This window comes from Anabrus simplex, chromosome 2 (assembly GCF_040414725.1).
Source record: "Anabrus simplex isolate iqAnaSimp1 chromosome 2, ASM4041472v1, whole genome shotgun sequence".
Taxonomy (NCBI): domain Eukaryota; kingdom Metazoa; phylum Arthropoda; class Insecta; order Orthoptera; family Tettigoniidae; genus Anabrus; species Anabrus simplex.
In genome coordinates, this window is record NC_090266.1 from 468,085,638 (window position 1) to 468,106,690 (window position 21,053).

Below are 21,053 nucleotides of genomic sequence, written 5' to 3' on the forward strand. Positions count from 1 at the left end.
ATATTTGTTTCAAGGTTGAATACCGCCTGGTCACGGCAGATCATCACAATGAACATGTGACACTGCACATGGCAAGGCAGTAATCATCTCAACAAGCCTCAGGCCCTTCAAGGGCAGTATAGGCAATGGGTTTTTATTATGTCTCAGGAAAGAACAGCAATCTAATCAGTTGAAGAATAACCATTATGAATTTGGTCGCAGAACACATTGGATACTCAACTATAATGTATCTAAAAGAATTTTAGAACAACCATAATAATATGTGTTAATTACACCTCTTCAGCTGTTATATAGAAACTGACTATGCACACAAGCTGGTCTTGTGAAAGGTTCTTTGATGGGATGGCAGTAAATCCACACGTTCTCTTACTACAGTGTACAGGAATAAGTATAATATGTATTTAAAACATGTACAGTTTCTAACAATCAGTATACAGTTTCTTTATAAGAATAGCATGGCTCTAAAAAAAAAAAGTGGATTGAAGAAAGCAAATCGAAAACAGTAAGTAATGTAGTGCAGAAACTACCGTAATTTATTCAATAGAAGAGAATTTCAGTGCATAAATTTAATACTAATAAATGTATACAGTACAACTTGTATCCATTTTTATTCAACAGGACAGAATACATCTGAATACTGTGAATTTGATGCAATGAGCAAAAGCTTCTATATTTTCTATCACGTCAATTATACATATTTTTAAAACAATGAAAACAATTCATCAGTATGTTTACATAAAGAAAATAGTACAAAATTGAATTTGAATTGAATATGAACTCAAAAATACTCAAAATTATGTATAATATAAGTTGTTTTCACAGTTATAACAAATAGGTGATTGCTATGCCGTAAAATTGGTCGTCTTTATCATTTGAAATACAAGAATTTCTGTAAACTGTTGTTTTAATTTATGACTATTCATGCCTGAAATATTACAGAGTGATGAGAGGATGAAGGGAAGCCTCAGGGCTGTAGTGCCATGGGGTTTGGTTTGGTTTGGTTCAAATAACTTCTATGTTATAAACCTGGAAAAATAAATATAATGGAAATTAATTTTCAAAACTTTCACGATTTCGTTGTAAATCAACTAAATTTTTGAAAATATTTGTCTAATAAGGCCATTGAGTATGTAGAAGTGTTTTAAATATGATCTAAATAAAAATAAACCTACTTGCAACATTATTCAACTTCAAAGATTTTATTAAATTCCAAGGTCGTACAAAAATGATTATAATAATCACTGCTGTTTAGAAGACTGAGAATGTTTGTCGAAAGAGCGTGCCCCATTGAGGGTTAAATCTCCTATCTTTTATCTCTTCATATATTCTTTTGATTTCTTCATCATCCCTGAACTAGTAGGCATATAGACCTGCACTATTGTGATGGGCATTGGCTTGGTGTCTATCTTGACAACAACAATCTGTTCACTATACTGGTCATAGCAGCTTACCCACTGTCTTATTTTCTTTATTAAACAAAGTACTAGATTTCCCCCCTTTGATTTTGTTCTTATAATTTTGTAGTCACATGACCAAAAATCCTGCTTTCCCTGCCAATGTACTTCACTTATACCAACTACATCTAACTTTAGTCTATCAATTTCTCTTTGCAGATGGTCTAACCTACCACAACAATTCAAACATCTAACATTGCACACTCCAATGTGCAGAATGTCAGTATTCATCTTTCTGTCGATTGCCCCCTCTTGTGTAGTCCCCACAAGAAGATCAGGAGGAATATTTTATTTCCAGAATATTTTAGCCATCATTAGTACATACATACATACATACATACATACATACATACATACATACATACATACATACATACATACATACATACATACATAGAGACCTGCATGTCCTCGTGAGTTAGTGATGGCTGTAGCACCTGCTATCTACTTCATTGGACGCACAAGCCTCCCCACCGCGGCAAGGTTTCATGGGTCATAGGGGACCCACATAGCCAATGTAATATAATATAATATAATATAATATAATATAATATAATATAATATAATATAATATAATATAATATAATATAATATAATATAATATAATATAATATAATATAATATAATATAAGTATTGAAGATAAAGTTTCAGCTATTCACTACACAGTTTTGTTAACGAGACTGGTCCTTTCTTGTATACGCTGACATAATACAGAGTACAGTGTTTGTTGCACAACTGACACAAACAATCTTCACTTGGATAGTGAAATTTCTTGGTGGTACATAGTTTGTGATGAAAACCATGCACTGCAAAACATGAAACGACATGTCTAAGTTGATAGTTGGCTTGCCTCCATCATGGCATCCATTGAGTAGAACTCACTCCATATGGCTATTTTCTTTTGTCAATGTAGCACTTGAAGAAACTTTCTTTCATCAGAATATATGTCAGTCTCGATAGTGCTAATTTTGCTATTCCTATCTCTCTCTTCATGAAGCAAGCCTTGATCTTTTCTAGTTTTATTAGGTCCCTGACTACAAGAGTATCCCAAATTATGTTGACTCCATACTTTTGAAGTTTGGAAGAGAGTCATTGCATTTTTACCTGAAGGTTATCTGTTTTGTTTCCTGATGATTTATTTGTAAGCCATTTGCCTCTGCCCATACTTCAGTTTGTGTCCCATATCTCAGGTCTGTGTAACACTTCTTAAATGTCTTTTATATCAGCAGACCCTATTGCCATAACATCAGAGTACATTACCAGGACAACTGTGGTGATTTTGGTGATGGTGGTGATATCAGCTGTCATGATATTGAAGAGTATCACACTCACTGGATCTCCTTGAAGAACTGAGCAAGTTGGCCATGTGGTTAGGGGCATGCAGCTGTGAGCTTGCATTCGGGTTTGAAACCCACTGTCGGCAGCCCTGAAGATGGTTTTCCGTCGTTCCCCATTTTCACGCCAGGCAAATGCTGGGCCTGGACCTTAATTAAGGCCACAACTGCTTCCTTCCCACTCCTAGCCCTTCCCTATCCCATCGTCACCATAAGACCTATCTGTGTCGGTGTGACATTGAGGCAATTTTGTTGTTGTGTCCTTGAAGAACTCCTTTTGCCTCGATCAATTTTTGGATGATGTGACTCCATCGTTTATTTAAATGTAGTTGAAGATGAAGACCTGCAACCTGTTTTCCAGTCACTGACCAGGTCTGGGATGAAAAATGAATCATATAGCTATTAGTACGATGGGGTCGCCTTAAATGTAGTTATGACTTTATATTCATTACTAGTAAGATACCCGTGCTTTGCTATGGTTTTAAACTGAGGGTTATTATTCAAAGTTTTACATTTTGGAGAGTCCACTGTCAGCTGAGCCTGTAAAATACGCCCTCAGTTCATACGTCAAACGATTTTGGGGAAATGATTATTTATTTTCTGATCTAACACTCGTTTGTACCACATATGGAAGAATATGAATGTTTTAAACCCTATCTTATTTAACATCTAGGGTGTAAAAGCAACCAACCAGTGAAATTTTGATTTTGTGGTCGAACAGTAATGGAGGAATGAATCCTGTTTTAAGGGGTGGATGTTTTTAAATATTTATTAACATCTAGGATACAGAAAAACACCCTTCATAAAAAAAAATTAAGCTCATGCCTGGAACGGTTTTGGAAGAATGGCTATTGTGTTTTTGAGAGCCAACCACCATCTAAACCCCTTAGGGGAGAAATATTTTGAAGTATATGATATTTTACACCTAGGACATAAAAGAAGACCCTTCTAAAAAAATTACAAATTTGTCAAATGGTTTGGGAGGGATGTTTAATTTCCTTTACAGAGCTAACCTCATTTAACAATTTGGGGGTGGAACATTTAAAAATATATCCTATTTCACACCTGGGATTAAAGAATATACATCTGTTTGGAATTTTGTTTTCGTATATTAAAACGTTTTGGAGGAATGAATATATTTCTTTTTGGATCTCAATCCCCACTTAACTCTCTGAGGGGTTAAATTTGTTTCAAACGTTCTGTCAATACCAATCAGTCACTACTGATCTGCATTTAGGGCAGTTGCCTAGGTGGCAGATTATCTATCTGTTGTTTCCCTAGCCTTTTCTTAAATGATCGCAAAGAAATTGGGCTGTACCTTAATTAAGGCCACAGCCGCTTCCTTCCCTTCCCTAGCCCTTTCTTATCCCATCGTCGCCATAAGACCTATCTGTTATTTAACACCTAGGATATCATTTGAAATTTTAACTTCGTAATTCAAACGGTTTCATATAAATGCATATTTCTGTCGTCATCCTTACCCCCTGTCAAAAACCCCTTAGGGGTGTATTGTTTTACGTCCGCTTCTTATTTGTATCCTCATAAAAAGAATTCAACACCTTATACACCCCCCTTAAGCCGATTCCCTCACCCCCACCCCAAATACGCGTTTCTTTATTTTTAAAGGGATTCCAAATACCAATTTTTACGTTGAAACATCCTTCGTTTTTGAGATAACAGTATCCTTATACAAAGAATTCAACTAATTTTTCAATTAATTTATCCCCTCCCACTTAATTAGATTTTCCAAAAACAAAAGAATACGTGTTTCTCTTTATTTTTTAAGGAGATTCCAAATACAAATTTTCATGTCTGTAACATCTTCAAGTTCTGAGATGTAAGTATCCTCATACAAATAATTCAACCCCTTTTTCGGTAATTTTTACAACACCCCCACCTTAAGTGTTTTATTACGAAAACAAAAAATACGTGTTACTTTATTTTTTAATTAAATTAAAAATATCAACTGATACGTCCATAATATGTTACATTTATGAGATATAGTGTAGATATGCTCATTTTAAAAATTCACCCATTTTAACCCTTCCCCTTAAGCGGATTTTCAAAAAAAATATTATGCGTGTTCCTTTACTTTTACAGGAGATTCCAAATACCAATTTTTCATGTGTGTTACATTTTCAGTATTTGATATATAATATAAGTATGCTCATAAAAAGAATTTGACATTCTCTTCACTTCTTTCCACCCACCCCACCCCCTTAAGTGGATTTTCCGAAAGCAAAAAATACGTGATTCTTTATTTTTTAATGAAGATTCCAAATACAAATTTTCATGCCTGTAACATCTTCACTTATTGAGACACCAGCATCCTAATCAAAATAATTCAACACCTTTCTCAGTCCATACGTTGTACTTTAGTTTTAAAAGAGATTAAAATTACCAATTTTCACATCTGTAATATGTTAATTTTTTGTAGATATTCTGTAGATATGCTCATTTTAAATATTCACTACATTAACACTTCCCCTTAAGCAGATTTTCAGAAAACAACTTATGCAAGTTCCTTTACATTTACAGGAGATTCCAAACACCAATTTTCACATCTGTAACATTTTCAGTATTTGATACTTAAGTATTCTCATAAAAAGAATTCAACACTTACTTCACTTCTTTTCAACCACCCCACCCCCGTAAGTGGATTTTCTTAAAACAAGAAATATGTGGATTTTTTTTTAAAAAGATTCCAAATACAAATTTTTGTCTGTAGACACCAGTAGCCTAATAAAAATAATTCAACCCCTTTCTCAGTCCATTTTACTTGTTTCCTTATTTTTAAAGGAGATTCCAAATAACAATTTCCACATCTTTAATCTGTTCAGTATCGGGCGAGTTGGCCATGCAGTTAGGGGCGCGCAGCTGTGAGCTTGCATCCGGGAGATAGTGGGTTCGAACCCCACTGTCGGCAGCAAGGTGGTTCTCTGTGGTTTCAAATTTTCACACCAGGCAAATGCTACGGCTGTACCTTAATTAAGGCCACGGCCACTTCCTTCCCATTCCTAGGCCTTTCCTATCCCATCGTTGCCATAAAACCTATCTGTGTCTGTGCAATGTAAAGCAAAAAAAAAAAACTGTTCAGTTTTTGACATATAGATACTCTTATTTAAAAATGCACCCCCTTTTTCACCTCGTTAGCGATGGAATATCCAAAAATCCTCCATGAGTGAGCACCTACATCGTAATATAAATGTATCCCTAAAATTTCATTTCTTTATGTTCAGTAGTTTTGGCTCGGCAATGATGAATCAGTCAGTCAGTCAGTCAGTCAGTCAGTCAGTCAGTCAGTCAGTCAGTCAGTCAGTCAGTCAGTCAGTCAGTCAGTCAGTCAGTCAGTCAGTCAGTCAGTCAGGACATATTATTTTATCTTATACTAATAGATTATTCTTGCAATGGGATCTGTATTTATGATCATCTGACTGAGTTTGTGGTTGGGCCTCTCTCTAAGTGGTCAAAATCTTTCCTGTAGACTATGAAGACCACATGATATTTTTCCCCCATGTCATAAGGCATCTTGTGCCAGTTCTATCAGGTAAGTAATTGCATGATGGTTGCATCTCTAAGCTAAACTGGCTTTCTGGGATTAGTGTGCCTATTTCCTCCACAACTATTTCAGTTAAGATAGTTGAGAACATTTTGACTCACATTTTCAAGTGCAATACCTCAGTATGAATCTGTGCTCTTACCTTCAGATTGTGCCTGCCGGAAATGATGAATGTATTTAAGAACCATCAAATAGATGGGATTGAACCCACCAACTTGAGTTCAGAAAGCCAGCAATCAATCAGCTGATAATGTTATTAATTTTGTGTCTCATTAACTACTTTCACTGTTTTTAGAGAGGACAATGTGTTGGAATTTTGTCTCATAGGAGTTCTTTTATGGGCCAGTAAATCTACCAACACAAGACTGGCATATCTGAGCACCTTCAGATACCTCTGGACTGCACCAAGATTGAATCCACCAACTTGGAGCTCAGAAAGAGAGCACTCCACTATCTGTGCCACTCAACCTGGCTCTCCTAATTTTCCTCCTGATGTTTAAGTTTAAAAGATCAAAAGTTTGGAAGTTTGATGGTGAGGAAAATGAATGTGTCTGTTTGTACACTTCCCATAAATAAGAACATGTACTGTCTTCTTTGTTTTACACTTATAGAGATTTCACTTGCACTTGAATTGCATGTTCATAAATAAATATTTCCACAGTGTACCACTAAATATTTTAACTTACCTCAATTACTAATGTGTCTCCTTTATATAGTTTTATTTCATTAGGAAACTGGAAGAATTTTGGATCCTCTACGTACAACAATTGTGATCTGAGGCTTTGAAAGTGTTTCTCCAGATCTTTTACAGCTTCAACATTGTCCATTATGAATCCAATCCTAAGGGCTAAGGTAGTTTCCCTATACTTTGGTAATGAGCGTGGAGTCTTACTAAGGGAGCGGCGCTGTCTAGCTGTCTGCCAAAATTTGAGGTTCACAGGGGGTGATGGACATTCCATTTGTGCAGTGTTGAGTACCGTACACACCTGTTTTTGTACAAAAAATTTAATATAAGTATGAACAAAAGATCAAATTTCTTCATGTTTCTTAAAGTATACATCACAGAAGGGTACAAAAGCTAAAACATGATATTAAAATTAGAAATAAAATTCATATACTGGAGTCACTTAGTAAAAGTAAAGTCAAGCTAGATAAATTCTGTATCCCTGGTTCGTTTTCAAATGCTCAGTTACAGTTCATCCACAGAAAATCATACAGTGGCGTAAAAAGTGAAACTTCTTTTGAGATCATATCATGAGCAATCGGAAGTTCTCTTTTTTAACTCATAATTGCCATGAAGTAACCCCATAGTTTCTCTTTCTTTTTTTTTTAAACACTGCACCAATGAAATACAAGTATTGAGAGTCATATTCTTACCGTTTTATTAATAGGGTTAGGCTCATCATCAATGTAGACTACCATCTCTGGTTTCAGAATAGTATCGAGGTTTGTGCCATGAACAGTTATCATTCTGCCACCAGATGCAAAACTTTTCAAAGGTTTTATTTCCATAATTGTAGGATCCAATGTGTAATTGAAAGGATTGCCTTCCAGAGTCCGATTGGCACCATCAATATTCAAAGTCAACTTCTGTATCCTCACAGGCCCATTTGATCGTGAGGTAACACATGTGATGCGACTACTCGAGGCCTGTGTTGAATTCACTTGGCAGGGTAGATTATCTAAGTATGCAGAAATTGAGCTACCAATGTTGAGGTCTTTACCAGTGATGGCTAACTGAGTTCCACCACTCTGTGGACCCATGGGAGGGAATACCCCTTCAAGTTGTACATCCTGAAAATCATTGAATCACATATTAGAAACTAATCATTTTCACTGATCAATTGCTTCCACTTGGTCTCCCTAACACAGTGACCTAATTCAGGAATGAAAATTTTAAAAACTGAAGGCTATGAAATAAAGACAATTTGAGAGAATTCACTGAAATTTTAAGGATATAAGTCCTCCTTTGATAGCGCTATAACCAATACATACATCAGAAGGAAGGTGACAGATATGACAATTCTCTTGGGGCTGATAACCTATAGATGTTAGCCCCCTTGAAACACAATCATCATCATGACAATTCTCTTTTGATACATCACAATCAATTCTACACTATTACAAGATATAAATGATGCATCAAGTAGAGGACATAATGGCACTATGGCACAAAATTTATTAAGGAGTTACAGCACAAGAAAAAGAGACATTTGTAATTGAGTCGTATGCACAATCGAATGTCTTTGTTACAATTTGTGGTATTTGAGATATTCACAGAGCAAACATCTATGATGTGTCCTGGATCCGTATTTGCAGATAGTCTGAGCATATCATATCAATGGCTTAGTGCACAAACACTGTACGTCCAAAAATCATGATTCTGAGAAAACTCAAATTGAAAGTTTATGGAAGTTGCATTTACTTATGTCAAATAATATAGCTGTAGTCAGTGTTACTGATCTATAGATTATTTCTTTGTAATTGTATTTCAACAATTGGACCACATTTTTGTGCATCAGTAAAGGAATTATTCATTATATTTTAATGGAAGGTTGGGACATACAACATTTGGCACTAACAATGTGAAAGAGAACTTCCAAGCACAAACGTTGTATTTCTCAAATTTCAACATTCTTTTTCATCATCTATTGTTAAATTATTTTATTTTCTTAATAAAATCACAAGGTATGAATAATAAGTAATTAAATAAAGTTGAATAATCACTGTTCAGTTATAAATATGTCTCAAATCTTTCAAAACAGTGTCCAGGACATACAATATTTGTGCTCCATCAAGGCAGTACGAACTTGAAATTTTCAACAGCAAAATAGTATGTCTGGACATACAATATCTGCACCTTCAAGTGAAATGAAAACCAAATGGACATACCTAGGCTAAAATTATATGGGACATACAACATTCGTGAAGTATAGTTGTTGATTTAACTAGGACATGCAATATTTGCACCTTGGAAACCAGCATGTTCCCTATTATTTGGACATACTATAATTGTGAATTAACTAGATATGTTTGAGAGACATCCAAATATCGTATTAACTCCAAACTGGCCATAAATGGACATACAATGTTTGTGCACTAAGCCACTGATATCTCAACAGATGGCTATAGCATTCTAGAAATTGTGAAGCAAAATGCACTTTAAAAATAATGGAACAAAAGTCTATGTTACATCAGTTCCTGCACGAGTGCTGCGACAATGTTATGAATTGAATGCAATGTAATGAACACATTCTAATGAGAAGATTGTTCTGGTGTTTTCAGTTGTATATTACTAAGCTTATTTAGTTACTCATTGACACAGTGGTCATGCAATCAGACGCTAGTAGTGATAGTAATATACTGTTGCCAGCAAGCGATGTACACAAGTTGACGAAAAATAAATGCAAGAAAAGTGATCCCAGTGAGTGGAAAGATGTCATACAAAAACAATTAAGGGACAGTGGAAGAGCTTACACCAGTAAAAGAGGTAAGAATGTAGAAGCACATAAGAAAGCAATAGATAATTTCTATTGCAAATGTAAGAGATATGGATGTAAAGAATTGAGTTGTGATTTAAAACCATCCTATTTTCTAGATTTTATAATTTATCTTATGATGAACAGAACCTTTATTTAATGCAATGTGTTGACCTAGAGGAACCTAATAGATGAAAGAAAGGGACTAACAGATGCAACTTCTCCAAAAAAGGCCACATTTCATTACAGATTAGGCTCTCTGCAAGTTTGTAAAACCACCCTTATGCACACATTTTCAATTTCACATGGATGTATCCAGATTCTCCAGAGACATATGATGATGATGATGATGATGATGATGATGATGCTTGTTGTTGTTGTTTAAAGGGGTCTAACATCGAGGTCATCGGGGTTGATGTCCCTAAAGACCAGAGAGGCAGGCATTTCAATCATCCTCACTCGATTAATGATTTAATGATGAAATCAAAAACAAGTTACAGAACATGGAAACTTTGAAATCATAGAGGTGGACAAGAATAACTTCAAAAGTTTTGAACAATTGGGAACATGCATCATTTTCAAAAATATTTTTTTTGAAAAGTACACCAATGAAATAGTACGTAAACGTATTACATTGTGGTATGTTGCCTTGTTTTCTACCATTAAAAAAATATTTAATAGTGCCTTTCCGCAAGGCGAGTGAAACGGCCTCTGCGTAAGCGGCGCGCTGTGACGTCACGATCCAGTACCGCATGGAGCTCTACCAGCCGCTGTGCATCAGCCGTTGTTAAAAGCCGATTGTTTATTATTCATGATCGCGAAAAACTTCGAAATGACAGAAGAAAGGTTCAAAACAGTCAGACAATCTACCATGTGTAGATGTCATCATTCTTGAAAAATGTGACTTTTGTGGCCGCAGAAATTCGCGGATAACAAGCAAGTTTGTAAGTGGCGTCTTTTATATACGTGCAATGTACTGTAACCCATAGTATTAGGATAACAACGAACCTGGATAGATATCACATCACTTTCAACATTTCCTTCTAGACTGATTCCCCTATTAAAGAATAACATTACATTTTCGGGCTTTCAGCATTAGTAAAGTAAGAAATCGGATTTCAGCACTAACATAAACATATAGGTAGCATTATAGTACTAGTCCGCTTCTGTGGTGTAGTGGTTACTGTGTGCCACTCCCGGAGGCTCGGTTTCGATTCCCGGCTCTGCCATGAAAGTTGAAAACAAATAGTACGAGGGCTGGAACGGGGTCTACTCAGCCTCGGGAGGTCAACTGAGTAGAAGGGTTTCGAATCCCACCTCAGCCATCCTCGAAGTGGTTTTTCGTATTTTCCTACTTCTCCTCCAGGCACCTAAGGCCACGGCCGTTTCCTTCCCTCTTCCTTGTCTATCCCTTCCGATCCTCCCATCCTCCAACAAGGCCCCTGTTGAGCATAACAGGTGAGGCCGCCTGGGCGAGGTAATGGCCCTCCTCACCAGTTTCATCACCATACTCAAAATCTCACGTTCCAGGACACTGCCCTTGAAGTGGTAGAGGTGAAATCCCTCGCTGAGTCCGAGATGAAAACCAACCCTGAAGGATAAACTGATTAAGAAAGAAAGAAAGATCATAGTACTATAGGGCTATAATCTATCATTCCCAAAAAGATATATATTTATGGTTGGGACAACTGGCCTACCCAATTCCAAGGCCCATGAAAGAGAATTAAATATCTTTGTGGAGGGAAAAAGTTAAACATGATAAAGATAAATATGACTTCATCTAGTTTTCACAAGTCGGGCTGAGTGGTTCAGACTGTTGAGGTGCTGGCCTTCTGACCCCATCTTGGCAGGTTCGATCCTGGTTCAGTCCGGTGGTAGTTGAAGGTGCTCAAATACGTCAGCCTCGTGTCGGTAGATTTACTGGCACGTAAAAGAACTCCTGCAGGACTAAATTCCTGCACATCGGCGTCTCCGAAAATCGTAGAAGTAGTTAGCGGGGCGTGAAGCCAATAACATTAATTACATTTGGCTTTTAACAAGCTGAGCATATCAGGAAAGAAAAGTGTCCTGGTGACATTTTAGTCGCTCAATACAGGAATGTCTTTGGGTGCTGTGACTTTTACTTTTTTTTTTTTTTTTTTTTTTTTTGCTGTTTGCTTTACGTCACACCGTCACATACAGGTCTTATGGCGACGATGGGACAGGAAAGGCCTAGGAATGGGAACAAAGCGGCCGTGGCCTTAGGTACAGCCTCAGCATTTGCCTGGTGTGAAAATGGAAAACCACAGAAAACCATATTCAGGGCTGCCGGCAGTGAGGTTCAACCCACTATCTCCCGGATGCGAGCTCACAGCTGCGCGCTCCTAACCGCACGGCCAACTCGCGCGGTATTTTTACCCTTCGGTTTATTGACTTGGCTTGTATAACCTAAAACTTAGGCTAAGTTGGATAATATTTTAAACACCTACATCACTATTTTCACCTGTGTGCAATTATGTTATTTATTTCATTAATATTATGATAATTATTATAATTGAGCATTGTTAACTTATAAGACCCCAACAGACAAGCATTGGTTTTGTGTATAGTTATACATTTGTTAAATTCACGTTGTTTCCTTTCATGATGTATACGCCTAATCTTTGTTACATTATAGGGTATTTAGATATAGCCTATATTTCTCTACCAATTAATCTCTTCAATAAAGACATACATAACTGTCCCATGCCAAGATATATTGGTAGAATTAGAGCTGTCAAAATGGTTCATAACCCCTTTGATTTATTATCTTGACATGGATCACCCAAAACATAGGTTAGGTTTGGAGAATACTTTAATAATCAGAATTATTTAATGCACTGTTTATTACTTTCCTATTCCAAGATGTAATTGAAGCATTTAAATAAAGCATCATACATTAAAATTTAAAGTTTTACCGCTAGAACAGCTGACATGGAAAAGTGATTTGAAAATTCAAACAAATTCATCTTACGTTAAAATCTTCAAAAAAATAAACTGTAGACTTTTCCGATATATCATCAGCATTTCTCCGGCTCGCCAAAATCTATTTCTCCCTAGTTTTAGCGTCTTTGGAACATTTATAAACAATTTGTTTGGTATGGTATGCGATGTGCTATTGCACATCGGAACTCTACACCATTTATAAGTTTTCTGCCTCACTGTCTGCGCAGGATTCATTTTAAGTCTAAAATATACCACTCAGATTATTATCCAATGTATAGACCTCGAATTTAACCATACTAGACACTAACGTAAAGTAGAAATACGCGAAGTGTATCCTGCTTCTCACAGCACACTATGTGTTATTTCGTCTGCTAATTCAGTCAACCTGTACGATGACGTCAGACCAATGAGATCGCATACTTGCGTGACGTGACATTTTCGTAGATTTTTATCATGTTTGGAGTTATTATTTGTACATTCTGATCACATTTTTGAATTCTGCATGAAATTTTGAATCAGATTAGCATATTTTTAATTAAAACCCCGGATCATGCATGTTCCCTATTGACCAGGGCATCATGAAGAACTAAAAATCACAGAGGCTATGTGGAGGAAATATCCTGAAGATGAGCCTGGTGGTATACACATCAGAAAATTGCAAAGTACGATAATACCACTCCAATATTATTCAGTTGTGACACCAAGAAATGTCATCAGCATATCTACATTGATTACAAACGTTTAAAAACTGACATCAAGATGTTCAAATAGATAAACCAAATTTTACATATACCACAAGAACTGGAAAGTAGTTAACACCTGTGGACACGCAGACTTATTCTTTTTGTTTACTGAACCCTTGTGGACATAATAACCTGTGACACAGAAGCCTTACTATATTTTAGCCATATATGACATTTATTTAAACTTCACACACTGTTATGTCTAAGTTGAATAATTATTGAACATCTATGAGGAAATTTAGGTAAACAACTGGTTGTTGTAACTAGTCCATCAGCCTATCTATAAGGACTGCTAATGATATTACTGAAGTAAGAAACTCAGTTTCATATATATCATTATGATATTCTTACAATGTAAAGAAAGCTCATTCCACTCTTTTAATTTTAACTGTACAAACATTTTGGTGTACACCTTTCTATATTCAATTTTAATGATAAAAACTCTTGTACATATGTGAAGTATAAGTACGTACATTTTTAAAAAAGTATTGTTAATAATTTTAAGGAATGTAATGTACTCTATGTCCAATGTCTTTGTCTTAATTCCTAGGCTGAGGATGGCATACCCTAATGCCGAAACTGGTCCCAAATAAAAATGAACACGTGATGACTTTGTAATTATCACTATTTTTTGTATTGAATAGGTGTAATGTAAATCTCAATTCAATACAGAACCTAAAAATGAAATTTTTGACACTAGATTCTCCCGCGTAGCCATGTCCCGCAGACAACAGACAACAGACAACAATCAACAATCATCCTTATTGCCATTTTTCTCAATATATAGGAAATGTAACATAGACATTTGTTCATACATACAACTCAATTCTATATCACTCCTTTACTGCCCAGGAACCAAGTTCAGTTTTTTTTTTTTTTTTTTTTTTTTTTTTTTTTTGCCAGTGGCTTTACGTCGCACCGACACAGATAGGTCTTATGGCGACGATGGGAGAGGAAAGGCCAAGGAGTTGGTAGGAAGCAGCCGTGGCCTTAATTAAGGTACAGCGCCAGCATTTGCGTGGTGTGAAAATGGGAAACCACGGAAAACCATCTTCAGGGCTGCCGGGCGAGCCCACTATCTCACGGATGCAAGCTCAAAGCCAAGCGCCCCTAACCGCACGGCCAACTCGCCCGGTAGGAACCAAGTATAAGTAAATACTAAATGAACTGTATTTAACAATGATATTTAACCCTTTCACTCTTGTTGACCGCTCTATCAGTCAGGGGGCAGCTGTGCCGCATACCCGGTGGACTGCTGTAGCAGTCGTGCTGGAGCCGTGCCTCATAGCCAGTCGACTCCTGTAGAAGTTGCGTGTCTTTCGGCTGTTTACCTTTTCACTACAATACTGTAGACTACTGGGGAAGTTTGGCCTGGGAGGTCTCTCAAGGCTGACTTGACGTGCTTATGCTTGTCGATTTAGCTTTCAATCCCTTTTAAATTGTGAAAGGCCTTATGACGGAGGGAAGATATACTGCGGAGGAAGCTCTTACCCTCATATCGGGTAGTGACTTTCAAAAAGATGATGACGATGGTGATTTATAATCTTAATCTGGTGACAGAACGACTTCAATCACACCTTCTACTTCAGGCACATTTTCTACTTCAGTTCCCGCTTCGTCGTCTAAAAGGTCGGCCTACTTCAACGATTTGACCGAAGATGAAGATAGTGAGGATGAAGACCAGGTGCCTGAATCACCGAGCAGAAAACTTAATTGGAAAAGGAAGTACCTGAATCCTAAGAAACCTAATTTCGACACAGCTAATTCCGGACTGAAAAGTTTAGTGGATAATGCTAGCATGTTAAGATTCTTTCAGCTGTTTTTTAACACGAGTATCATAACTGTTCTGTGCGAGGAGCCTAATAGATTCTTTTCTCAGAATGTGGCTGCAGGTGAAGTTCCGCATTAAAAATAAAATAAAATACATTTAACCTCTTCCTGTTCTCTCCTCACATCGCAAGCCGTATGAGGACGGGAGAGCGGAGAGAGACAAGTATCCCATGCAGCGGGCTCGGTGAGCCACTTACTGCTCACGTCCAGTGGGTCACGTCACCGTACTCGCTACACCGGAGTGAAAGGGTTAAAAGCTCAGCATGCAAATACTGTTTGCTACCTGCCTGCATCCAGGGGTGCACGTAGGCAGGGGCCAGAGAGGCTTATAAACAGGGTGGAAAATTTATGGGGGAAGCAAAATATTAACCATATCCACAAAAAATTTAAAACAAGTTTTGTATTAATTTGGAAAGGGATATCCTATGATGTGAATAAGGGAAGTTTCACACTGCAGCGAGTTGTGGCTGCTGTTGGTCATAGTGTTAACTACTGTATTTGATTTTCAGGGGAGAATGAATGGAATAACACACCATCATTTGTTTCCTATGCCATTTATTGTTTTTAACTGCACATTAGTTTTGGGTTTTGTATTTGTGTCATCACATTTTTTCAGTTTATTTTCAAATTTATTTATTTAGGGTACTCCTGTTTCAAACCACTCAACTGAAAGGTCATTTTTGACCCTTGCAAGGATGAAAAATGATTTATATTAATCTCACACTCAACAACACTTGGTCTATCTTGCTATGCTTGCCATTGAAATTATATAACTGTACAATTAGATTATGAAAATCTCACAGAAAAATTTGCTAATGAAAAGGCAAGTTGGAAATTTCTAAGATGGTGATTACTTTCAAATTCAGGTGTGTATATTCCAAAGTTTTGGAAAGTGAGGCAGGGTACAAAATTTCTTGGGTCCATGGGCACTGCAGTAATTAAATTTAGCCCTGTCTGCATCAGATTTTTTGAGAGAGTATTTCCCTATAAAAATTACAATGAACTTTTGTTGTAATTCACTGTGCTGGCAGTTGAGAATGTTTTAATGGAAACTAGTGCTAGAGGACATTCTTACTTACTTTATAACTGAAGTGTACAGATGATTCTGTATAACCAGCTTCATTTCCAACACTAACAGGAGCAACCATATCACCTTCAGATGGACCTGTTCGACAAACAATCCTCACAGACACTTCGTAGTGAATAAGTTCACAGGGTGTATCTCCAATACGTATTTTGCCTTTCACATCATCTTCCTTTAGACCCAAATTGCTGCCTTCTATAGTAACCAATGTCCCGCCTTCAATAGGACCACTCAACGGTTTTATCTAGAAGAGAAGAAAATATTTAAATTGCACATAATGTAGATACTCTACTATTAATGCCAATCAAGTTGATCCTGTCAGCAATCAACAAAGGTTATCAAAGTTCATCAAGTGTGTTTGGTGAGTAATGGACATTTGAGAGAAGTTATTTCAACACAGTCTGTGGTAGGCCTGCACCATAAATATAAACATGAATCATGATTGGAAAGATTTCTTGTAAGCATTATTTTATGTTCCTACTAGAAAACAACAAACCAAACTTCATGGTTAACTTAAGCAAACAGAATCTGAACAAAAATGTTAAATGATTGCTTAGTGTAAGAAAGCAAATATCCTGTTAAACACAATGCATAATGTTTAAAACAAGCCTACTGGGCATGTAGTAATAATGCCATCCATCAGAGATGAGTGGGAGCAGAGGAGACAAAACACACTACAACAAAAAATGTTGATCAATTTTATGGACTTCCGATATTGTAGCCTTCGTATTTAGTTTTCTTCCTATTCTGTGATATTAGAATATCCCATGCAAAGGGAGTCATTCTTCCTCCTTTCATGACGTTCCTTCAAAATTTTGTCTCACTTTGATAAAAATCTTTACAATTTTCCTTGCCGATGTGGATTGATGACCACATGGTTTTCCCCTTAAGACAGTCATTTAACACGACTGAACAATATTTCCATGTTAGTGATGTTTGGGATTGATATGGATTAAGCAACAATAGTCTTCTTCTTCTTTATCCGTTTACCCTGTAGGGTTGGTTTTTCCTTCGGACTCAGCGAGGGATCCCACCTCTACCGCCTCAAGGGCAGTGTCCTGGAGCTTCAGACTCTGGGTCGGGGGATACAACTGGGGAGGATGATCAGTCCCTCACCCAGGCGGCCTCACGTGCTATGCTGAACAGGGGCCTTGAGGAGGGATGGGAAGATTAGAAGGAACAGACAAGGAAGAGGGAAGGAAGTGGCCGTGGCCTTAAGTTAGGTACCATCCTGGCATTTGCCTGGAGGAGAAGTGGGAAACCATGGAAAACCTCTTCCAGGATGGTGGAGGTGGGAATCGAAACCCCCTCTACTCAATTGACCTCCCGAGGCTGAGTGGACCCCATTCCAGCCCTTGTACCACTTTTCAAATTTCTTGGCACAGCCGGTAATCGAACCTGGGCCTCCGCTTGTGGCAGCTAATCACACTAACCACTACTCCACAGAGGCGGATCCAACAATAGTCTAAACTGTGAATATCTCTGGGGTTTTTTACAATTTTTTTACTTTGCACCGACACGGATAGGTCTGTTATCATAGCCAGTAGAGTAAAACCGCAAAAGACTGGGCTGAGTGGCTCAGACGGTTGAGGCGTTGGCCTTCTGACCCCAACTTGGCAGGTTCGATTCTGGCTCAGAGGTATTTGAAGATGCTCAAATACGTCAGCCTCGTGTCAGTAGATTTAGGCCTACTGGCACATGAAAGTACTCCTGCGGGACTAAATTCTGGCACCTCGGCGTCTCTGAAAACCGTATAAGAAGTTAGTGGGACATAAAGCAAATAGCATTATTATTATTAAACTGCATTATTTCACAAATTTATATAACGATTTTCATTAAATTTTGCACGGTCATTTTCTCGTGGCACCGGGCGAGTTGGCCGTGTGCGTAGAGGCGCGCGGCTGTGAGCTTGCATCCGGGAGATAGTAGGTTCGAATCCCACTATCGGCAGCCCTGAAGATGGTTTTCCATGGTTTCCCATTTTCACACCAGGCAAATGCTGGGGCTGTACCTTAATTAAGGCCACGGCCACTTTCTTCCAACTCCTAGGCCTTTCCTATCCCATCGTCGCCATAAGACCTATCTTGTGTCGGTGCGACGTAAAGCCCCTAGCAAAAAATTTAAAAAAAATTCTCGTGGCTTGGCGTTGATATGGACTAAGCAACAAAAGTCTAAATTCATAAATACCGGTATCTCTGTTATCATAGCCGGTTCGATAAAACTGTATTAGAGATAAATGATCAAAAATTGTATTCTCTATAACTTCTGTTAAGTAGTCTTTATCGACACGACTGCAAATAACAGATATTTGAGAATTAAATTTTAGGCCTTCGCTTAAGCTACCATTTCAACCAGCGTAAATAAAATTATTTATATCCTAGATTGTAGTGCCTTATTCCCCGACTTTATGTACCAATTTTCATTACATTTTGTTCAACTGTTTTCTTGCGATACAAATACATACATACATACATACATTATATACATACATACATACATACATACACTAGATGACGGAAAATTTAAAATTGCATTTCCTTCTTATTGTGGACACGATCGATGCAGAAATGCTATCTTTTTTTGTACAGACAAAACTCTTATTTTATTTGAGGTGCTATGATTCCCTTAGACCCTGTCAGCACCTCATGTCAATGTACTGTATGTCAGATCCCTGACAATGCATTTTAGCTATTACATTGCTTGAAAATATAGTAAAATGTTGCAGTGTCGTTGTACTGTGTAGTAAAATAATCTTTCAGCTATTAACCAAAGAAGTTTTGACACGCAACTGAAAATAACTTGAATGTGTCAGAAACCAACGACACAAAGTTGCCGCGTTTAGACACCCTCCTCCAATGCCTGTGACTTCAAGCAGAACTGAACCCACTGTCTTGGGAACAGAAGGCGAATACAAAATAACCAAGAGGCCAGAATTAATGTAAAAGACTTTGTTTAATGATAATATGATATTTTGAGGGAAATGCCAATATTACAGCATCTGAGTAATTAACTCTAGAATTATTTTACTGAGGAACAAAAAAATTACGGATATCGAGGTGTTTGAACAAACCGATGGCAGAAAATAATGCATCAACAACACCTCTGAATAGATTTAATGGCAAGCATCGAGACACTTCCTGTCATTCTTTGCATCAATATACTGGAATAACACAACTGATATTTGACCAACACGGGAATTCTGAAATAACATCATGGCTGAACATTCGATAATAAGTAGGTACCTAACAACTAGGGATGTCTCTTCATATTAAGAAAGTAACTTACCATATCAATCCGAGGTTTGGGACATTCACTGACAGGGGTGTGCTGACAACTCTGGCTATAGCTGCAAGTCAAGCCGCACCACATACATTGATACTTGGCATTGCGAGTGACGCACAGAGAACAGTCAGGATGTTCCCGATGAGAACCCAGGATATCACACTTGTACAAGGTTACGTTGATGGTGTCCACATGATGATTCCGATTCCAAACAATGGTTACACTTGCCTCGTACTCTCCAGAGTTTGCTTCATATGAATACTGTAAAAGAAGATATTTCATGAGCACAGAAAAATGTTCATTACCTATTTTAAAAGTTAACAAAGAGTATCTTCTCCTGGTGTACCTCAGACGGCTAGATATTGGTTCATATCAAGACATACAAAGAGGACACTTATTATTATTATTATTATTATTATTATTATTATTATTATTATTATTATTAAGTGGACAACAAACGAAAGAAGACCAAGGAGGAATGAAACATTTCCAAGATATAATACAAGTAGATAGTATCTTGCTATACCTAGAAAAACCGTACCAAACTGAAATGTTTCTCTAAAGGATATAAAATTGAAGATAGGAAATGTCACAGAAGTTTCCTGACAATTTACCTACCGTTGTCTTGTCACAGACTATGAAGCGATTTGACTCGACTCGTGCTGGCACCATCATCTTAGCCCCCTCGATATTGACGATGCACTGAAATCCAGTGTGTCCAACTTGTGGATGTGGAAGGTTATCGACTTCTAATACAATCTCCTTGGGCACATTATTCGGCAATAAAATATCCTCTTTGGGATGATGAAATCGCGGGCAGAAATTGGCGCCATGAGTGGTTAGCTGGGCAGGATTCTGTAATGAGATACACAAATGGAATTAAAAGAAAATAACGTAATCATGAAACTAGTCTATAACAACAATAATAATAATAATAATAATAATAATAATAATAATAATAATAATAATAATAATAATAATATAGGTTTTACGTCCCACTAACTACTTTTACGGTTTTCGGAGACGCCGGAATTTAGTCTCGCAGGAGTTCTTTTGCGTGCCAGTAAATCTACCGACACGAGGCTGGCGTATTTGAGCACCTTCAAATACCACCGCACTGAGCCAGGATCGAACCTGCCAAGTTGGGTCAGAAGACCAGCGCCTCAACTGTCTGAGTCACTCAGCCCGGCTCGAAAATGTTAAAGACGAGTATGTAAAGGTACTATAAGGCACAAACAGGTTCTAGGAAAGACATTCCAGAGAATGAACAAGGGGAGTGTGTATGTGAGGACTTACAGAAGGCAGAAGTATTCAGTCGGCAGT

General features: G+C 37.4%; 1 protein-coding gene across 2 annotated transcripts in view; it reads right to left on the minus strand.

Moving 5' to 3' along the window:
* PlexB (plexin B) overlaps window positions 1-21,053 on the minus strand; it is a 1,268,238-nt gene that overhangs the window by 98,679 nt on the left and 1,148,506 nt on the right. For both annotated transcript variants that reach the window (XM_067140856.2, XM_067140855.2), the window contains exons 8-12: window positions 20,349-20,585; window positions 19,734-19,991; window positions 16,444-16,692; window positions 7,726-8,142; window positions 7,035-7,334 (exon numbers count right to left, since the gene is read on the minus strand). In XM_067140856.2, coding sequence (XP_066996957.2) covers window positions 7,035-7,334; window positions 7,726-8,142; window positions 16,444-16,692; window positions 19,734-19,991; window positions 20,349-20,585 — 1,461 coding nt within the window. The remainder of the gene's footprint in view (window positions 1-7,034; window positions 7,335-7,725; window positions 8,143-16,443; window positions 16,693-19,733; window positions 19,992-20,348; window positions 20,586-21,053) is intronic.